Source organism: Balearica regulorum, chromosome 10 (assembly GCF_011004875.1).
Source record: "Balearica regulorum gibbericeps isolate bBalReg1 chromosome 10, bBalReg1.pri, whole genome shotgun sequence".
In the NCBI taxonomy this organism is placed as follows: Eukaryota; Metazoa; Chordata; class Aves; order Gruiformes; family Gruidae; genus Balearica; species Balearica regulorum.
Genome location: NC_046193.1, coordinates 12,673,614 through 12,694,620, shown reverse-complemented (window position 1 = coordinate 12,694,620; position 21,007 = coordinate 12,673,614). Strand labels below are relative to the sequence as shown.

Below are 21,007 nucleotides of genomic sequence, written 5' to 3'. Positions count from 1 at the left end.
AGTCAGGATGCACAGCAAGCGCTGCAGCGTGAACATAGGCCTGGGAAGAGAGATGCAGTTACAGAAAGGGAGATTGATTTCATAGAATCATATAATTGTTTAGGTTGGAAAAGACATTTAGGATAATTAAGTCTAACCATTTGACGCTATACAATGTTGAAGATAAACCAAGTACTACTATTTGGGTCAGCAGAGCATCTAGGGTTTTGGGAGTAGGTGGTGTCTTGCCTTCGAGTTAGTGGAGTGGACACAATACCAAAGGATTTCCTGTCTCTGACCTATCTGATGTCTCCTTTTGTTATTTCATTGTTTCTGACTTTGTTTTTCAGAAAAACTTTGTGATTCAAGAAAGCCAGTATGAAAGGTGAGGAAGTTCGGCAGAGGAAAAAGGAGGGCAGGACTAGGAATGGAGAGCGATCCAGGCACAAAGCAAAGAGCAAGGGTAAACACAGAGAGAGCCGACTTGGCAGCCAGGAGGCAGAGGATGTCTCTTGGCCTGCGCAGAAGCTGTTGGCTGAGGAGAAAGCGGCTATGGCAAAGTCACGGGAAGAGTCAGCCGTCGCAATTTGCCTGCAAGTGCTCCTGCCATACCTCCTAGCTGGGCTTGGCATGGTCTTGGCAGGCATGGTTTTGGATTATGTTCAGGTAAGGGAAAGGAACTGATCTGCCGTACCTGGAATGGGATAGGTGGGGGACTTCGTTTCCCTTAGGCAGGGAATTTGCTCTGGGGATAGCAAAGTAAAGGAGGGTTTGCACAGTTTCAAATGCCAACATGTCCTTCAAAGTCAGCTATTACGTACTTTTGTGTAGCGCTCAGGAGACAGTGTGTGGTGTTTTTCTGGCCTTTTTTCTCCTCTGGAGATAAAAGACAATACAGTAGTAAAGAGCACACAAAGGATCTGAGACATCTATGTAGGAAGGTACAGTCCTGCGCAAAGATCTCACCTTGGTCCTGGGAAGAGGGTGGCTGAGTTGCAGCCCCGAGGGCTGTGGTGGTGTAGCGCTTTCCTGCAGTAGACACAGCTATATCACACTTGGATGTAGCTCTGCAAAGTCCTGCATCCCCTGCTTCATTGCGCAAGGAGCCAGCCAGCCCGGCACTGTTAATACTTCATACAACCAGCCCAGCCCAGCCTGCGCTCCACATCCTTTTCTAAGGCCTTGTAAAAGATGACTTAAATCCTTGAGTCTTTTTCCAGTCTGATCTCTGATTCTGTGACAGTCAGGACCAGACCTTCCCTCCTATGGTGCAGCAATACAGAGCTTTACGGTAATGGCAAGCACCTAATTTTAGGCAGTTTAAAGCTTCCAGATTATAATTTGCTATGCCTTTCCCTCTAGGTGATGGTCATGCTGTGTGCCTTTTTATTAACCCTTGTTATTTGACTAGTTGGCTGTTGGGTCAGACTGCTCTGACCTGTCTGATACAGTGACACTGAAACTACTCTGCTTGCACTGACAACTTTCACAAATCTGGAGCTGTGTTCCTTGGTATTAGCCCTGGGCTGATCTCCCTAAGCTAGAAGAGCTATAAAGGCTTAAGAGCGACACAGTGTCCTTAACTGACCTTAGTATGTACTCAATACCCAGCAGAATCTCTAGTCAGATCAGAAAACACCAAGGCAAATCCAGAACCCAGTGACAAACTACTTTTTGTCTCCATAGATGTCATTCTGAGAGTCTTGAGCAGGCACTTTCCTTTTTATTTTTCAGACTGTTCAGACCTGCCTATTCCTATGGATCTCTGACATTAAATGCATGTTACCTTCTATTGTGAGATACTAAAGTGTGAAACAGATTGCAGATGGGTTTATGATGTTGGAGGAGTGTTTTTCTTTCAATGTTCTTCCCTTAGAGTATTTTTTTTCTAGGAAGGACTGGGCCACTAATAGAAACAGAATGTGAAGCAAACGTCATACTCCTCTGAAACCGCAAAAGGCTGGTTTCTGCTTTATGCAAATAAAGAGATCACAAAGAGCTTTGATGTTAGTGCTTAGAGCCTGGGAAATCAACCCATGCAACACCTGATAGGAAAAGCAGGCCTTTGGCAGTTAGTGCAGTGACTTTTCACGTGTGATCATGAACTGCTAGAGCGCATCTCATTGTGGACTTGCTGCTGCTGTTTCTGTGGGGCAGCAGGAGATGCTGCAAGGCTTTGGGCCCCAGGCATTCTCCATCTGCGTGCTCTCAGTTTCTCCACATAAGCTCTCTTCTCTTTCCTAAAATGGGGAAGAGAAGAGCAAGGTAGGAAACAGGAAGAATACACAACCTGATCTGACAGAGCTAGCGGAGTGAGATCACACACAACTGGGATGTATGGTCTCTGAAAAACATTGTCCTCCCATGGGTCTGAAGTGTCAGCATAGTGCTGTCTGTTGCCAGCACTGCCATGTTGTAAGAGCACTCACTAGTATCCCTGTCCCTTCTTTGCAGGGATGATAAGGTACCTCTGAAACTGTATTCTTTGGCACTTGTCATCTTTCTGTTCTTTTTTTTTTTTTTTTTTTTGTACTATGGCAGTGGATGGAGGCCCTAGATCAGGGTCAGGGCCCACCAAAGAGGCTGTTTGTGCTTTCACTCCTCCAGGGCAATGCTACCTGTTGGCTAGTTCACAAGCATAGGGATACAGTGTATCTGTGTCCAGAGAAGGGCAGCAGTGTAGCTCCTGGGCTTTTGCCATCGTAAGTGGTGCAGCCGTGAGTTGGGGGGGGGGTTTGCCAACTGGTTCTGATCTTCCTGCTGTTCAGCAGCGTTGTCTTTCTTCTCAAATCTGATGCATCTCTTTGCGGATAAATATGATATATGTCTTTGCCAGGAAAATATGATGCATCTCTTTGCTGACAAAGATGGTGTGGATCTTTATCAGAGGCTCCTTAACTGCCTAATACAATGACCCAATGTACACATGCAGGTCACCTGAACCAATTACCTTCTCTGCATACTGATTCATCGGTTGAAGGCTTTTTACGGTGCTTGCTTAGAAACAGTGAGAGCCGAAGCGTGATAAGCTCATAAACCCTGCCAGGCTGATGCTTTAGTACAGAATGTGTTGCTGCTGTGTTTTTAATGGCATTTGAGTCATTCAGGCTCATTAATATTTCCTTTACATTAATGTTTCTGCCTGTCGGCAATCTAGTTGGCAGACTTAGTGACATATGGGACTAGGTATGCACATTATCAGACCTTTGAAAACCTGCGGTAGTTGTTCAGAGGTTGTCCTTTATTTCCTTGAAGCCTCTATGAGTTTCTAACCAGAACTGGGCCTTCATGCTGTCACTTCTCAGTTCCTGGCTGGTATAAAGAGGTTGGGTCATGTGTGGTTATTACAGGATTTTTGTTAACCTCCCTCTTCCAGCTATTGTGGGCTTGTTTTTCCCATTAGATTAGCTGAAATGTACTCCCTCGTTAGCTTTCAGCTAACTGGACCATTGTTAGGTGGAAGAGACATGTACACACTAAGCCAGCCATGAGTAGAGAAGGTTTCAGGGGCTGTACCAAAACACCAACCTAGAAGGCAGCAAGGGACAGAGTCTCCCATCTGTAGCTAGGATTTGTTTTCCACCCTGCTGTGCTTGCAGAAAGATCTGCTGTGCCATCTCAGCCCATTAGGCTCTGTGCCTTGGTTTGCATGAATTCAGACCAAAAGAAATGTACCATCCAAATGGCTGAGCAATTTCCTTGGTTCCCTGTTTATCATGTTCTGTCCAATCCTGCCAATGCATTTAGCTCCAAGCTGGGGACCCTGTTGCAAGGACAGTGTCCACAAGTCATTAATCTTTATGTCTCTCTGCAGAGAGAGTCAGGGAAGGGGTTGATTAGTACAAAACGTGTTAGTAAGGCAATGTAATTTAAACATTGAATTTGAACTGGACTGAGAAACCTGAATCTTTCGTGCCTACTAATGAATACTTGCTTTAACTCCTTCGCCTTCACTGGGGCATGGCTGGATTTGAACCTGTGGTTGAATAGTGAAAAAGCTCAGTTGCCAATGTACTAAACTAATCCTATGCCCTTCCATCCTAAATTGTGCTTTTAGAGCTTTTTGATCCTCTGGTCCAATTAGTTGCCCAAATGAATTATCAGAAAGAAGCCCCAACAGAATACCCTGATTCCCTTCCCCACATGCATGACTTTGAGCTGAAGAATACACTTCAGTCTTCACGGAGCAGAATACAAATTCTTTGGCTGTATGTGGCCATGATGCAGCTCTGGGTCTTGAGCTTGTGTCAGCTGTTTGACCATGGAAATTCTGGGGAATTCTGGAGAACGCCTCTCTCAAAAGCAGTATCTTCCTGGGAGCTTGCAGAAGCAGAGCGTTTCTCTTCAGGACAGGAAAGGAGACCAGCTCACAGCATGCCGTGGAAACGTTCACCCTTTCTCTCCCTTGCCTGCAGTGTAGTGAGATTACAGAGCTACCTTAAATAAGCTCTGGCTATGACTCTTATCTTGGCCTTTGCAAACTAGCAGAAAGTTGAAGTGATGACAGCAGATAAGGGTGTTCGCTTTTGAAGCTTATTGGCTGGTTCTCTGGATTTTTTTTTCCCCTTGAAAGCCAGTCATTCAGAGGTATAGCTGGCATAGACTGATCGTCACATCCCGCGGAGACCATGGAGGGGACAAGAGGGGCTTGGGTCTAGAAGGGCAGATCTCCTCTCACCAGCCAGCTTAGCTGTGCCACTTGCCTGGGGATGAAACCTGCGTAGTATCGTCAGCCGTGAGAAATGTGGACTCATGTTTTCCTTGACCTTTCTTCACCTTGAAGGAGAGCAGATCGGATCCTGGTTGTTAACCCCCCACCTCCTCAGCCTTGGGACAGTGAGAAAAGTTCAACGTTTCTTACGGTGGGAGTGAGGGAACTGGGACCGGTTCACAGCAGACTTACATATTAAACCATCGTACCAAAGGCAAGCTGCAGTGTGACAAGAAATGTAACCTGAGGAGAAAGGACACTAGTGCCTTTGAGCATGCTGAGGGATTCTTGCCTGACCCGTCACTCTTTCAGTGCTGTAGCCTGAGCAGGTCTTACTGGTTTTTACCGAGGTGGTGGGAGCTGAATGGGGTGTGGGCTCATTTCTATTCGTCCACAGACACCTCTGCAATCTTCTTTTCTCTTTTTTAATTCCCCTCTGGATATAACTTGGAGAAACACTGTGCATCAAGTTTACCGCCACCTGGGCTCAATCTGGCTGAATCAGTTTTGGAGGATACCCTTGCTGCAACCCTCTGGACGTGCTCCTAGGAAGAGAAGAAGCTAAAGCAATTTGGCATCATTGCTGCAGTTTGAGGAAAAACATTTCTTTTGACTTTAGAGAGAGCTACCAGGAGGATCTGTGCGATGCCCTAATCTCCCCTCATTTGCCCTGCTGAGCATGGGGTAATGGTGTTTGACCATGGTGGTCACCCAGTTACAGTTGGAACTGTGCTTCCATGGCAAGAAGCTGAGAGGTTTCACCTGCAAGTTGACCAGGTCAGCCAGTGGATTTCTCCCAGAGACTTCATTCTCCATTGCCTCCCAGATTTTCGTGCCGTTCCTTCTGGCTGGCTTGGGCATGGTAGCTGCTGGCCTCTTGATGGATGTTGTTCAAGTAGGTACATGTGGTTAGGCAACTTTGTAGTGAGAGGGTGGGCTACTTCACTGACCTTCAGTATTGGTGTATTTTTGGTTTTAATGTGTGTGGTCCTAGCAGCCAATCAGCAGGATGGCTGTGGGCTTTCCCTGTGCTAGAGAAACACTATCCATCTTCTTTAGACCAGCACATGGGCTCTATGTAAAGTGGGATAGTGGCTTTCAGACAGGCTGCCTGACACTGCCCTCAGTGTGTTAGTCTGGGTGCTCCCTTTACTGTATCTAGCTAAACACTTTGGTGATGACTGCTATGAAGCAGCTGGGATCAGGCTGCGGCATATTCCCCTATTGCGTGGTATTATTTCTTTCCTTCAAAAATTGCTGATGTGGAGATCTAGGTCAGGGTTGTTACCAAGTTCCTGTCTCGCTCAGAGACAAGTTTATGCTTTTAGTTCGTTGCGAACAACCTAATGTAATCTTTGGTCTAGAAGGCATTTAGACACTGTGATGAGAGGCGTGCCAGCATAAAAAGATTAGCATTGCCTACAAACTGAGTGCTTCTTGGCCAGATTCTGAGGTGGGCGTAAATTTGGAAGTTCCATTGACTTCCAGAGACCACTGCTGGATTTACACCATTGTGCCCACAACCAGAATCTATCCCATCTGTCTTTCCTTTGTACCAATGGCACAAATAGAAATGCAAAATTTGATCTAGTTTGGGCATTTCATACCAGTGGATTTACAAATCAAAAGGCTGGCAGGGTTTCCCAAGGATATATCCTGCACTCTGAGCTCACTGGAGTACATTGGATTCTCTGGCATTAGTACCACAGCAGTAGCTAAATATGGATACTTGAGTGTTTGGAAAGACAATACCTTGCTGTTTTTACTTGCATTGGAAGAAACAAAGAAGGCAGAGAAGTTGAACTAAAGCGAGTATGAGGAATATCAAAGAAGGGTTAACTGGAGTGGCACTGCTGTTGCTATGCTGTGTTTGTTGTCTCCACCTTGTGCTGTGCTTCGGCACAGACCTGTCTTGCAGCATTACAGAAGTTCTCAAACTACACAAGATGTTATGTTAATAGTTAGCGGTTATCTTTGGCTAGATATCTCAGAGAAGGATAAAGACATAGTACATACCCACTCCGTACCCTTGGCAGGTGAATAGGTCTTTGAAAGAAATCAAACACACTTGCTAAGAATTAGGCTCTGTTCAACAACGTAACTGTATCTAAACTGATGGAAAACACAAGCCGTATATACCTATGTTGCATGTGTCCTTTAAATACTAGAGTGCAGTCTACTTTGTGTATTTGTTCACTAGACTCTTAGAAATGGGGTCATGCATGAAGCACAATAATAGGAAGTGTATGTTTTGGTGAAGATGTTTCCAGCTGTGTTGAAAAACAAGTCATCAGTCAAGGGGTTCAGCTCCCAGAGGAGGGAGCTAGTGCACTGAGAGTCACAACTGGCATAGAACAGATGTTAGGAAGGTAAGCTGCTGTGATATCAACAACCCCATATTTAAAAACAAAACTAGTAGCTGGGAAAATCCAGAGACCTTAGCCTTTAAAGGTTTGGATTGTTTTTCTGTGCCTTTTTGTCTTTGAGCTGCTTATTTTTAGCTTTTCTTCCTGCAAGTGTGAGAGCTAGAAACTCACTGTCCTGTCCAACTAAAACCTGAGACTTAAGTTTGTTTGCTTGAGGCCAGGTACCATAAGACTCATACTGGTAATCATGAGGGCTCACGCTACTGAAACTACAGGTTTTTCTAGTCCGGGAGTCTGTGGTTTACCCATTTTTCAGGGAATGGTCTGACTGAGGAATATTTTGCCCTATTTGCAGTCACTGCAAAACATTCTTAGGAAACTCTGTGTCTGCCTTTGACAGAGAGATATAAGGGCAAGCTCAAGGATGGTATCCAGTGCATACATGTGAGTTTAATGGTGCTGCCCTTGTTTTGTTACATACAAAATATCTTGAAATAATATGGTTCTCTGGGAGTCCAGCTGGTGCTCTCGTTTGCAGTGCTGATCTTCTTGTAAAGAGGAGAACAAAGTGGAAATTGCTTGTTTGTGTCCTGTCAAACTTTTCAGGATTTTAGCAGTTTCTGATCTGCCCTGGGATGCAACCACAAACTGTTCATGTTACTGTTAAAAAAAAATTAAAATTAACAAGAGACGTTTCTGTAGCCCAGTTGACTCCAAGGCTCAAATGTGGATCTCTCATACTGTAGTAAAAGTATGGCCAAAGGAATAGGCATTTGCCATTTCCTCTTCCTGGTTGTGCAGATAATGCAGTCTCTGTGCAGGGCTGGTAGCGTGGCATGGGTTTTTTCTTGCTGGATGTTTCCATCTCTGCTCCAGTGATCCTTGGCCAGCTGGTCGATCTGGATTCTGGTCTGACTGACATAGCTGGAGACCTTGCAGGGCCCTGCCAGTGTCTGGCCCACTCTTTTACAGTAAGGTGGAGAATCAGATTGAAGCTGGATGATCAGATTTCAAACCAGAGAATTCAGGAGGAAAGCTTCCCTTTCATTCCCTTCCACACCACTGCAGTGGGACACAGTCCAAATAAAAGTTACAGACATAAGATATCGCTGTCCTTTGTTGATAAAAGGCCATGAGATGATTAGCATTGAAAAGGATTTTGAATTGGCTTGCATTTTATAGCCCAGGATCTTTTGATCTTTCTATTGAATTGTTCAGGGCAATGGAAAACCTCTGAGGTTTCTCAGCTGCTGCCATGGGAGGATGGATGCCCTGGGGAGGTAACAGGACATAGTTGGGACTGTGAGGACAGCGTAAGGAAGGACAGCAGGGCTAGACTGCAGCTGAGGAGACTGTCTCAGTACATCATAGCCTCTCTTCCTTGGTGGACCCCATGGGCAGATCCAACTGGCATGGGGACCAGCTGCAGTGGATCATGGGGTAACTAAGTTTCTTCAGAGCCGAGCTTTAGGGCTATGACTGCATTATGGGAATGTGAAGTGGGACAAATCCCTTTCTGGCTCAGTGTCCCTGTGTGGGTTTGCAACAGGGAATGTTTCCTTCTAGGCCAGTTTTCATCTCGAAGGACAGAGCTACTTCCTCAATCCAGCTGTCTTCATTCAGACAGTTCCTTGCCTGCACAGCTCTAACCTGCCATGTTCACCTGCCTTTCCAGCTGACAGTCCTGCAAGGCGATGGCACAGGCATCATCTGTTTATTCTGTATTTCTGCAGTCTCTAACACAATGGAGTCCTGGCTACTGCAGGTATAAATCATTATGAATCTGTCCTTAGGCTCTTGGTGAGTCACTAATGAGATTCAAATGGAGGCAATTAAGTCAGCTTTTTTTATTAGTACAGTTATGTGATTCTTTATTAATTGTTCAAAGCCTTTCATTGTAATTGTATTTAAGGCAGAGTCCCAAAAAAATCATACCTCATATGCTGAAACTTCTGTTATGATGGCTTCAGACCTGCAAAATTCATCATGAACGCAAAGATTGGAGCTTACATTGACATAACAAAGTCATATTTCCCAAAGGTGACACGCACAGAAAATGCAAACAGTTGAGTTTTTCTGTTGCTTTTTATTTGTATGTCTTTTTATGTGCAAAATATGCAAGATCTTAAATATGAATGTCTGCACGCCTGTGTATTTTAAATGATTGGGTTTTTTACATTGTGACTATGAAGTCTGTTTTTTCTCCTCTTTCTTTTGAAGGTGTCAAAGATGTGTTTGGATCTTTATTCTTAATTAAAGAGAGAGAGGAGAGGGGGATTTGAATCTTTAAAAGAGATGTCCGCCCCTAGCTTTTCTCAGGTATTTAAGTTCTGTATTAACAAATTCAGACAAGTCTGTTATTTACTCAACAGTAACTTTTACTATTTTGAAATGTGCCTGATTCCAGGTCACCACTGCCAGGAAATGTGCCTTTTTATATTGACAATAATGTTTTGCCTGTTATCAGCACCTCTGAGAGGTGTCTTGCACCATGTGCTCAGGGCTGGCTCAGCCCCACTTTCATTCATCCTGACTCAGAAGGAAGCTGTGAGGTCTTCCCAGCAGACAGCCACACCACCGGCTTCCCACAGCTTCCCATGGCACAACCAAGCTGTTACACCCTGTATGTATTTCCCAACAGGCTGACGGCTGAATGTGTCGACATTTACTGAATCTGTCCAACCTCCTGGATTTTCAGGTTTATAGAACCCCAGTGGATGTGGAGAAGGTGGGCAGGGATCTGTTGTTTGTTTTGTCCTCTAGTGCCAGAATTCAGGGCCGTCATATGATACCAGCCAGTGACAAGTTAGAATTGACGAACAAGTTGATCCTTCACATGATGTGTAGCTAAACTATGGAAATTTTTGCCACAGGATGGCACATGGGTTGGAGGGGGGAGATTGGATACCTGAAAGAGAAATCCTTTCAGCACTGGTAAGTGTGCAGAAACAGGCCCCCACTTACTGCCGCAACTCAGCTGTGGCAGATAGTCAAAGGCTGGAAAATACACAGAAGAATTAACCCATCTACTTGTCAGATGTCTTAGATTCTTCTTTTATACATCTGAATTTGACTACTGGTGGAGATAAGGATAGGTTAGATGGACCTTTGATCTGACTCGTTGCAGCTGCTCTTTTTTTCTTTTATTCTGCTCTTAAATGTTGGGCTAGTTGGTTGTACTTCACAGTGAGCTGCTCCGTTCTGTGATTTCAACCTGATGTGAGTCTCTCCAGCTACGCTGGGACTTTGCCAACATCCTTGAATGCACAGGGGGTGAATGAGTTATGTTCCAAGTCACTGTATGGTATATAAATTAGAGAAGACGTGTTGATCAACAAAGTTTCTTAGGGTTTCAGATAATTTCTAGTGTTGCAGCTGATTCCACAGCTTTGTACAGTTCAGCTTCAGAGGAGCAATGATAATCAAGATATTGGCCCAGCAGTTAAGGCTTATGGGATATCTTAATTCAAAATCCTTTTTCCAGCTGTGCTGGGAGCATGCTTGGTAACAGGAAGATTTAGGAACTGCCTGTGGAGAAGAGATACAAAAATCTCCTTCCCTCCCACCACCAGTCTTAGATGCTTAGTTAGAAGTTTGGTAAAAAAAGACAGACACAACTTTTTGTTGTTAGATTGTTTCCAGATCTTCGTGTTTATTCTTATGAGCCTGGATAGCAATAGGCATTCCTGTATCTAGTGTCAGTACAAAGGATGGCGAGCATGCTGTATTTCATTTGGCTTGTGAACCCTAATTATTTTTCATGTTGTTCTTGGCTAATGCTAAAGACACATTTTAATTTGTGGCTTTCTGAAATCTTCTGCTGCCCTCAGGAAGAAGGTTCCTTCCCTGTTAGGATAGCGCTTTGCTGTGCATGAGATCAGAAAGAATATTGCCAGCTAAAAATTCTTTCCTTCATTCCCAAAATGCAACCAGCCCAGGGCAGCATCTGCCTCTATGTGCACAGCAGACACCTGTAGAACAGGTGACGAGGTGGGAACCCACTCCCCTTTGAGGCAGCAGCATTGGACTGGTCAGCATCACAATCTGAGGTTGTTGCCTTTGTCTTCTGCCTTCCAGCACTGGGATGTGTTTCGGACAATTACAGAAGTTTTTATCCTGGTTCCTGCCTTGGTTGGCCTGAAGGGTAATCTTGAGATGACACTGGCATCCAGACTCTCTACGGCTGTGAGTGTTAACAAGGTGGTGTGTGTGTGGGGACGGGGGGAGACGACTAGCAGGAGACATCAGGAGATTCTGCTTTTATATAACCACACTGTGTGTATGAGACATGCCCTTTTCTGCTAAGTAGAAACTAGTGGTGTGTGTGTGTTAAAATAATGTGTTTGCCCTCATTTTGTAACTGGAACAGGGAATTTTCATCTGGTCTTTGAAGGTGAATTAATCCCTGGGTGGCCAGTTGCTGATATTTTGGGCCCTGTGACACATGAAGGAGACAAAGCCAGGGCTCCACAGCTGTGAGCTTCATTATTGGGTTGCTTTTCTGTGGGTATTGATCCTTGAGAGCCCCAGGGCTTCCCAGCAATCCTACTTTGGGGGGAGCAGACCAAGGCTTCTTGGGCCCTGCAGTAGCTTTTGCTACTCTGGATTTGACCTCTCCTATCTCCCTAAGCAGTTTTGTTTACTTTGGGCTGTTTGTATTGCATGTCTCAGGAGAAACTGGAGCTTAACAGAAGAGCAATTTAGGGGAAATGAAAGAGGAAAAATAGTTTAATTAGTTCAGCTTTTGGTCTGTGCAGGATGTGATAGATGTGCCCACTCCACCTTTAGCTGGGTGCCCTGCAATGCCTCTGCACCTCCATGTGAGCCTCTGATGCCGCTGGGACACTGGGCTGGAGCGTGATGGAGATGTGTCATGAAGGAAGTGCAGGGAAGGTTGGGAGATGCCGACCTGTGCTCGTCTCTCTAGCTTTAGCAACCACTTTCCCACGGGGACCAGGTGAAAGTGCCTCCAGCAGCCGCCTGTGCCACAGGAACATATTTTCAGGGTGTCTCTCTTGGCTCCTAGGCTAACACCGGACAGATGGATGATGCCCAGAAGCAATGGAAAATGGCCACCTGCAATTTAGCCCTTATCCAGGTGAGTCACTTCAGCTGGGAGAGGAAAAAGGCCCTTTTCACTTGCTGTGCTGGAGCCCAACAGCATCTGTTCCCAGCAGTGCTGGATCCAGAGCTGTTGATTTGGGGCAGGTATTCTCAACAGAGCCAAGCAGAGCCCAGAACTTGACCTCCTGTAAAGCTCTGTGAGGCACCAGAGCTTGTCGTTTAGCTGCAAAACACATCTAGACATTCATTGCCTTTGTGGACAAATAGAAATAATGAAAACACTCCTTTTACAGGGGGAGCTGCGGCACAATCCCTGTTTCACAACAGCCCCTAGATAAAGCTCATCATTTACTGGCAGGGTTTGGGAATCAGCCTTGGGCAGGAGGGGAGAGATGGGAGAAATGTGCCTCTTGTAGCTCTTTCTGCTTGTTAAAATCCAGCAACCAGCCTAGAGGTTGCACATGGCAAGGCCATAGGGCTTGCAACATGTGTCTGTGTGCTTTCCCTTATCTCCTTCCACAGCTTTCAGCTTGCTAGGAGTGCTGTGTTGATGGGGAGCCCATTTTTGTGTTGACCGGGACTATTCCTTTGCTGATGGACTCAGTGTCCTTTGCTGAAATGTTATCTGTCCTTTGCAGGCCTCCAGAGTTTTTCTCCAAACTTTGTCAGGAATTTTTTTTTTTAACGTAGTGGAGACTTACAGGGATGCTGCTTAAATACATAAGCAATCAGCATCTCTGCAAGGCTTTGCCCTCCTAGCTGTGTGGAAATGCTGTGGTCGCATGGAGCCAGGACTGCCTCGGAGCAGATGCGGATGATTGCTCACCAGCTGTCTTTTTGTCCCCAGGTCCAGGCCACTGTGGTGGGACTTCTGGCTGCTGTTGCTGCTGTGATCCTGGGAGCCATCTCCAAGGGCTCTGTGGAGCTGAGCCAGGCTGCCGTACTGTGCGCCAGCAGTGTGACCACAGCGTTCATAGCTGCGCTTTCTCTTGGTGAGTCATTTTGGTTCCTCAGGTCAAACATGCAGCACTCAGGTGCAAAAAACCCTGTCCCTTCTGCCAGGGAGGCCCAGCTGACATCCCTTTGTTCTGGCAGGAAGCATTAATCCTATGTCTGCTGCTTTTACCCCTTCTGCATCCTGCCTTTGCTTCTCTGTTTGCTGGGTTCTCTGCATCCACAGCAGCAATCAAAACGTCCTGCTTCACCTGACACATGAAAAACACCACGTGCTATGCATGGGTGTACACACACAAGCACACACTTTCTCCATGTGTCTTGGGTGTCGCCTTAGCCATCTACACTGGCCCTCTCGTAGGGGAGAGTGAACTAATGCCACACACAAAGCAGGGTATTGAGAGTCTGTTAGCAGGCAACTCCAGACTACACTCGAGATGGACTCGCATCGCTCAATACCCTGTGGAGGATTGTGGCCAGCCCTGTGGCTCGCCTGCTGTATACTCTGAGCCAGGCAGTCCGCTCCCCTTGCAGGGGGAACGCGATGGGTGGCCCGGTAGGAGCTGCTCCGTGTCTCCTGAAGATGATCAGTTTGTAGGTCTGCCATACGAGGGCAGCATGACACTCTGAATAGAGGGAGCTGGCGGAGTTGGATACAGTGAGTTTTCTAAATGAAAGGGACAAGTTAGAGCAAGTGCATATCCTGAAGCTGGAGTCAGAGGGTGATTGTAGATGCCTTTGATGAAAAACATGGGATGTTAAGAGAGAAAAACAGCAGCCCAGCTTTCATTAAACTCTTCCCTTCAATCTTCCTGCTCGGTGTGATACAGAGAGACTTTGCTGCCCTACCATCACAGGCTTTCAGCTAGCATTAGTTTCTTCCCTGGACATGGTCACAGGTGGCCTGTGTGTGGGTGTGCATGACGGGAAGCTGCTATTTTTATGACCAGGGAGGGAAGCAGCATGAACTGTGCTGTGGGGAGGGGAGTGTGGGTGTCTGGGAGGGCTTTTGTGGAGAATGCCATGTTGTGTGAGGATGTGTTTCTGTATAAGGGCTGTTGTGTCAGGGAAGGTGCACATGTGGCATTTCTTAGGGGACAGCTGATGCTCCTGTGAACGCTCAGTTTTGGTGGGCCTGTGTGAACAGGCACAGAGAGGTTGTGAGTTGGAGGGAACCACCATTTCTCAGGTTTCCTTTGGTGCATCCTGTCAGCCACGGAAGGACTTTGAAGAGATGTCATGTGCCTTGTCTTAAGGCTGCCTTTGTTAGTCACGCAGCAGTGGAGGCTAGCCAGGCAAGGTTTATTTCAGGTGGCTCTTCCACAGGCCTGTGAGAGATCCGATGGGTGAGGGATTCCCACATGTTCATCAAGGTTTGGGGTTTGTGCTCATTAACTCATCTGAGGAAGCAAAACTTTCCTCCTCTCCAACAATGCTGATAAGCAGCTGAATTTTCCAGGTGCAGCTCAGAGGACAGGGGAAGAGAGGTGATGTGGACCACCTCCATAACTCCTTGACTCTGGAGCTGCTCACAGCACCAACATCCACCCACTGGAAATTAAAACGGCCCCAAAGACTCTGGGACATGAGGAGTCAGTGTGATGGCCAGGCCAAAAGGCTAATTCAGGCTACTGTAAGGAAGCTTGTTGCTCCTTGGTGGTTCAAACTCAGAGAAATTTTGGTCTAATATGGAAAATATCTTTGTGCTGTGGAATCCAGAGCAGGGGATGGCACCAGGAGGCTGCCGCATGCCTGCTGTGTGCTTATCTGAGTACTTCATGCCTGGTCCTGCTTCAAGGCAGCAAAGATTAGGCTGCTCAGGAGGGGAGCTTCTACATTTGGGCTGCCTGCTGGTGTCTCCTTTGATCCCTGGAATTTGCTTGTGTGCCTCTGGGCCTTTGGTGCAGTTCATAAGGGCAGAGTCATGCCCTTCAGGTTGGTGAAAGCAAGAGGACAAATTCCCGGGGATGTCCAATCTCCAGCTGCATGGTACTGCTACGGGCAATCTGCTTCTTGCTTTTCCCAGACCCTGCGTCCCTCTGGGAACCAGAACAGCAGCTCTGGGGTGAAACGCAGCAGGATTCATTCTCTGATGCCTGCTCTGTGCCTTCTCTAGGTCTGGTGATGATTGGCGTGATCATCGGAGCAAGGAAAGTTGGGATCAATCCAGACAATGTCGCCACACCCATAGCAGCAAGCCTTGGAGACTTGATAACCCTTTCCCTGCTGGCGGGAATCAGCAGTACACTCTTCAAATACATAGGTACAGTGTTTAGCAGGGATTTGCAGCTCAGCAAGAGAGAGATGAATCGTTATGAAATTATTGCAGGGCGCTTACCTATTTCTGGGATGTTTCAGAATGGAGGCTGTCCTGCCACTGGGGTAGAAAAATGACCAAAGAGGCTTTTTCCAGGCTCTCTTTTAGTACCAAACTGGAGGGCAGAGTCTAAGAAGCACAACTGGGATTTGTCAAAGAAATGACCAACATGTGTTGCATAGCTTTGGAACAGAAGGTTGACATATGTGACACTGACTCTGTTCCTGCATCTGTCGCTAGCCAGGCATAACTACTTTCTGTGCATGGGTAATAGCAGGTTCTTCCTCACACAGCTATTTCACGGTTTTGGCATTTGTAAAATATTCTTGTATCTTCTCATGTGGAGAGTCATGGATGAACAAGATACTATCAAATTGGAGGGAGGGAGGGAGGCAGTGCTGCATTGCTTTATGCTCAGAGGACTCTGAGTAGGAGTTGTGGCTACGGGGTTAGCTGTGCTGCTGGTTGGCAAAGACTTGGGCACCTGTTGACACTGAAAAGCTCAAAACATGTTGCGACTTGGTGATATATGCCTGACTGTTGCTTGTAAAGTGCTAGGCTATTTACTGTGAGCCTAACCTAGAATAGAAACAGGAAAATGAAAAGATCCAGCAAACTCAATACCATTTGAAACCCAAACTGTTGCTTCAGACTGTGAGCAGAAGCAGCAAGGCAGCTGTTCTCAGTTTGCATAACTCATTCCATATGCCAGTGAGGGAGTGAAGGAGCACACGTTGCAGGGAGAGGCCCACGATTCGCTTTCGTCCAGTCCTCCTTGAGCTTCAGAGGTGCTTTTTCCATGACGCCATCACACCTGCCCCTGTAAAGCTAGTTTGTCTTTCAAACACTATGCCTCTGATAACATCTCCCAGGGAGCACAGGGCAAAACAACATGATAACCTCTGTGGTTGTGACCAGAGAGCATTTGTGATGTTTGCAGAGTAGTTTAAATAGTCTCTTGAGGTGGAAAATATTTAGCACGCAGACACCTAGTAATGGGAGCATGAAGTGAAGCAGGTAGGAGGAAGGCACTGTTGATGATGCTTGAATAAATCCATTTCCCTCCCCAGTGTGTAGTCAGGGACAGGTCTTGCTGTGACAACTTCTGGGTCCTTCAAAAATAACCGGTGAGTCTGTAAAGTTTGGAGTACTATGTGCCGTATGATGCAGTACCATCTCCTTTTGCGGAATACCCTTTTGCCAATGAAGATTTTAAATTTTAAAAAAAATCAACCCTTGTCCTTCCCAGTCCTGCATAATGGGGATGCAAACCGTGCCAAAGGGTTGCAGCTTGTATGTGAGAGAATGTGGCAGAACTGGAATGTAGAGACTGAAGTCCGTTTGTCCTACCAGGAGTCTTTCTGTGGGCTTTGATAAGGTTTGATAGACTCCAGTGCTCTGTGTCTGCATTATTTAAGAAGGAATTAGTTGCCTGAAACAACAAGGAGTGGAGGTATGAGATCCAGTACAGCAACTAAGTCTGTCATACTACCCATCTGTCCTAAATGACTCCAGGTGGTAAAGTGCACTGACAAAACAGCAGTTACTTACGCCCCAGAAGTGGTTACATTTCAGTGCTGACTAAAGCCACACATAAAAGGTGCACCTCTCTGTGTAAGAGCCCTTGGTTCATGGAAGATATCAGCACATCAGTACTGTCTCATCCAGGTAGCCTGAGGCCCTGGCAGTGTCATTTTGAAAAATGCACACTTTGAGCCTGCTTCATCTTCCAGATTACCTGCAAAATCTGCGTTACAACCCGCTGGCTTTGGCCCCAACACAGAGACCAGATGGAGAGCTTTGTTGAAGAAGCATTTTTATATCAAAAGGGTTGGCATTATCCCCATTGCTTGAAGGTGTTTCTCATGCTTCTGAGTCATGTTTATTTTCTTTTAGTGCTGCACATCTACTTATTTTTTAATTCCTTTGCTTCTAAAGGTCACTTCAAGGTTATGCCCCTACCAAATGGAAAAAGCACCTAATGGAAACACGTGTAAGCTTGCACGAAAGAAACCCTGGATCTTAACTGGCTTATATGTGCAAGAGAGCATTTGTTCCTATAGAGCAGACCAGCTGCTCAGCAATTCTGCTAGCTTGTCACCAAAAGTACCTATTACCTCGTGTTTTAGGTGAAGGCATGAGGTGTCTGTCGTAAGCGTGATACAGCTTGCACGCAGGAGTTTATCCCTTGCCCTGCTGTTTGATTTGTACCCTGAAGCCAGAAATTTTGTAACTTCTTGTCTCGCTTAGTTGGAGATGGAGACTTGCTCATCTTCAAATATAACTTGCTTTGAATCCTGCTGATTTTCCAATAACGTTCTCTAGCAGTGAGTTTCAGGGGTTAATTATGGATTTCTGTGGTGGAGTGAGGTGGTTGTGTGGGGAGTATCTTGGTCCATGTGATTTTTCTGCTAACATAACACAGTTGGAGCGACAGCCCTGCTGCCTTTCTTCCAGACTTTGTGCAATATGATTTTGGCAACCTGTGAATCCAGGGGCATTTAATTCAAGATTTCTTTTCCTTGCCAGATATAAAATACCTTTCTCCCCTGATCTGTGCTGTCTTCATCATCATGATTCCTCTATGGGTTGCCATCGCCAAGCAAAGTCCTTCCCTTGCTGAAGTCCTGAAATCTGGATGGCAGCCGGTCATTGTTGCAATGAGCATCAGCAGGTAAACTGAGGAACGGATCCCAAGCCCACATGTGTATGCACACAGCAGAGAGACCCCATGCTCATTTAGAAAGCCATCAAAAGTGAAACTGGAAGGGACAGGAGAAGGGTGCTTTTCCAGTGCTTCTTAGCCATAGGTGGCCCTCCAGCAGGCTGTTGAGATAGCAGATAAGGAGCCCCCAAATGACTGGAAAAAACAAGTCATAATTTTAAGTCTCACTTGCACATCCATGCACCATGTGGGTGCAAGCCAGGATACCGGAAAGGGAGATGATGATCACAAATAGTCAGACTTCATTTTTATCCAGCTGTAAAGACGGAAGACTGGTGAATGTAGAGCCAGGTAGTTCATTCCACCTGTGCTACATCTTTCAGACGCAGCTGAGATCTGGGACAGGGTTTAACAAAAACAGCTAAGACCAGTATAGAAGTGTAGCAAAACTTTTCGGGAGGATGATAAAGCTTCCCTGGCTACCATCAGTTTTGCTCAAGCACGGGCAAGGAGGTCTTCCTGGTCTCATTATGCCATTAACAAAAACTGTAAGGCTACTTATTGACGAAAACTGAGCTGTTAAAGGAGTAAATGGGGAATAGTCCAGCCTTGGCACTGGAGAAGAAGCAGTAACTCAATGTGCTATTTTCACAGCATAGGAATTTCCCTGGGAAGAGAGACTGATCCAACCTCATTGCCTGTCCTTTTTTAACAGCATTGGTGGGCTCATCTTGGACAAAACTGTAACTGACCCAAACTTTGAAGGCATGGCAGTTTTCACACCTGTGATTAATGGTAGGTTGGGCAAGGGGGGTTATATGCATGCTTTTATTTATACCTCCCTCCCCAAGGGTTATGGTATCTACTGTTGCCCCTACAGAGTCTGTGTTCAAGTCCCTGCTCCCATCATGAGTGGAAGTGAAGCTACTGGTCCCCATTACATCCCTACTTATTTATATCTTGAAGCATCTCTGGAGCAAAATAGCAGACAGGGTTGGAAAATACTGGTAGAGCTGTGGGAAAGGTTAATAGCATCTGATAGTTGTCTCAGAGCTATGTTGACACCTTTACTTTCATAACATCCAACCTACTAAGGATGTCACAATAAATCCATTTTCCCTGTCTCTCTCCACTCAGCAATTTGGGCTGTGCAATCATCCCCTATATAGATTGTTGATAAAGATTAATTATATATGTGTGTCTATATATATAAAAGATTATATATATAGACACACATATATATTATATTACACATATATATTATATAGACACATATATATTTTATATATATCCCATATATATATAGAGGGATTTTAAATATATATATCAACATCTTTTGTGTGTATATTTGAAGACTCACAGTACTTTTATACACACACATACTGGTACAAACAGCTGGGGATCCTGGCATCACTGAAGATCCACTGGGGTTTTTTTCTGCTATTGTAATGCTCTTGCAGACCAGGCCCATTCCAGGGGAAACCCACGTTCCTAGGGCAGGCTCATGCCTCCCTCAAAGCGTGGTGTCCTCTTGCAGCATCAGAGGGTGTCACCCAGCTGTCACCTTACTGAATCTGCATAAAGACAGCCACCTTGCTGAGAAACTCTTTCCAGCATGGTTAGCCAAAGAGCTTGATTAGGAAAGTACATCAACAAAAATTTAGTTGAACAGTGATTGACCCAGACGTTGCTCTGTGGGGGCAGGCAACCTGTTTGGCTGAGCTGGTGGCATAGTTACACAGTGCTCCATGTCTTTGCACAGGTAGCTCTTCACTTTGCATGTGCAGAGGAGTCCTGCAAAGCATGGCAGTGCACAATTTAGAAAGTTCCCATCTTGAGCTATGTAGAGCTACTGTTAGTATTTTTACTTTGATTCCGCTCTGGCAAATCTCACATTTAATGATGGAACATTTCCTTCTTCAAGGAAGGGAAAACATGAGAAGCCTGTAGGATCTGGCTCACTGTTATCTTTTCTGTGGCTTTTCTACCCTGCAAATACTCAGAGTGGTAGAGGCTTGCTCCATAGATCATCATCACTCTATTTTCTGCTGGAAAACGTAGCTGCTTTTTCATGTTTGCTAGAATTAATCAGTCTGGAAGGAATTAATTGCCTTTTAATTACCTAACATATTTGGGCTCTGATTCATTCTCATATGATTCCTTCTCATTTTACAAGTGTGTTAGATGCCTTCAGACAGACATATATAATCACTGTCTGTGATGTTTGTTGTCTTTTAAACAATAATGGCTCTCTGGGTGAGTAAATCCAAGAAGTGGCCGTGAGCAGCATCTTCCATTGCCTGCACTGCTTTCCCCAGGTGTTATGTTGCTCACAGACTGCGTCAAACCAGGTGCAATTACATCATCTTCAGAGGCCATGTGGCATTTACAGCTGGTGCTGGAAAGCAAGGAAAAATGTTTCCAATGAAACAGTCAGAAGGAGACGATCACTGGAGCCTTCTTGATTTTTAAGAGCTGTTCCGGCCAAGTGAATAGCACAGCATCACCATGACATGTGGGATCAGGTTTTCACTTTCTCTCACTGCTGCTCTCAGGGAGCTTGTAAGTGAATGCAGATCACATCACCTTGGGCTAGGTTTTAGACTGATGTTTCCTGCTGCAGTGAAAGTGGTTTACAGGTTTACTGTGCTTTGTCCTCATAGGTGTTGGAGGGAATCTGGTTGCCATCCAGGCCAGCCGCATTTCCACATTTCTGCACTTCTGGAGCATGCCTGGAGTTTTGCCATACAAGATGAGGCAGAATTGGCCCAATCCATGCACCACATTCTTCTCATCAGGTAGACCTTGAACCCTAGGTGTCCATGTCTCAAGGCCTGTCATCACAGATAGCTCCTTTACCAAGCCTGGTTGGCGAAGGACTAGGTGGGTTTCAAAAGGCAGAACTCCCTTTCCCCCTTACAGGGAAGATACTGAGATCGGAGTGGAAGCAT

The 21,007-nt window shown here is 45.7% G+C and overlaps 1 protein-coding gene across 7 annotated transcripts in view; it reads left to right on the top strand.

Moving 5' to 3' along the window:
* The window catches only part of SLC41A3 (solute carrier family 41 member 3), a 107,589-nt gene that overhangs the window by 82,409 nt on the left and 4,173 nt on the right, over positions 1–21,007 (top strand). For 3 of the 7 annotated variants that reach the window (XM_075762132.1, XM_075762133.1, XM_075762131.1), the window contains 8 exons: positions 330–645; positions 11,134–11,241; positions 12,083–12,154; positions 12,968–13,112; positions 15,191–15,337; positions 17,921–18,065; positions 18,772–18,851; positions 20,720–20,854. In XM_075762132.1, the coding sequence (XP_075618247.1) occupies positions 358–645; positions 11,134–11,241; positions 12,083–12,154; positions 12,968–13,112; positions 15,191–15,337; positions 17,921–18,065; positions 18,772–18,851; positions 20,720–20,854 (1,120 nt within the window). In that variant the 5' untranslated portion in view covers positions 330–357. Of the gene's footprint in view, positions 1–329; positions 646–1,357; positions 5,586–9,276; positions 9,376–9,702; positions 9,785–11,133; positions 11,242–12,082; positions 12,155–12,967; positions 13,113–15,190; positions 15,338–17,920; positions 18,066–18,771; positions 18,852–20,719; positions 20,855–21,007 lie in introns of those variants that run through there. The other 4 variants (XM_075762135.1, XM_075762136.1, XM_010311650.2 and 1 more) reach the window with 4 other exon arrangements.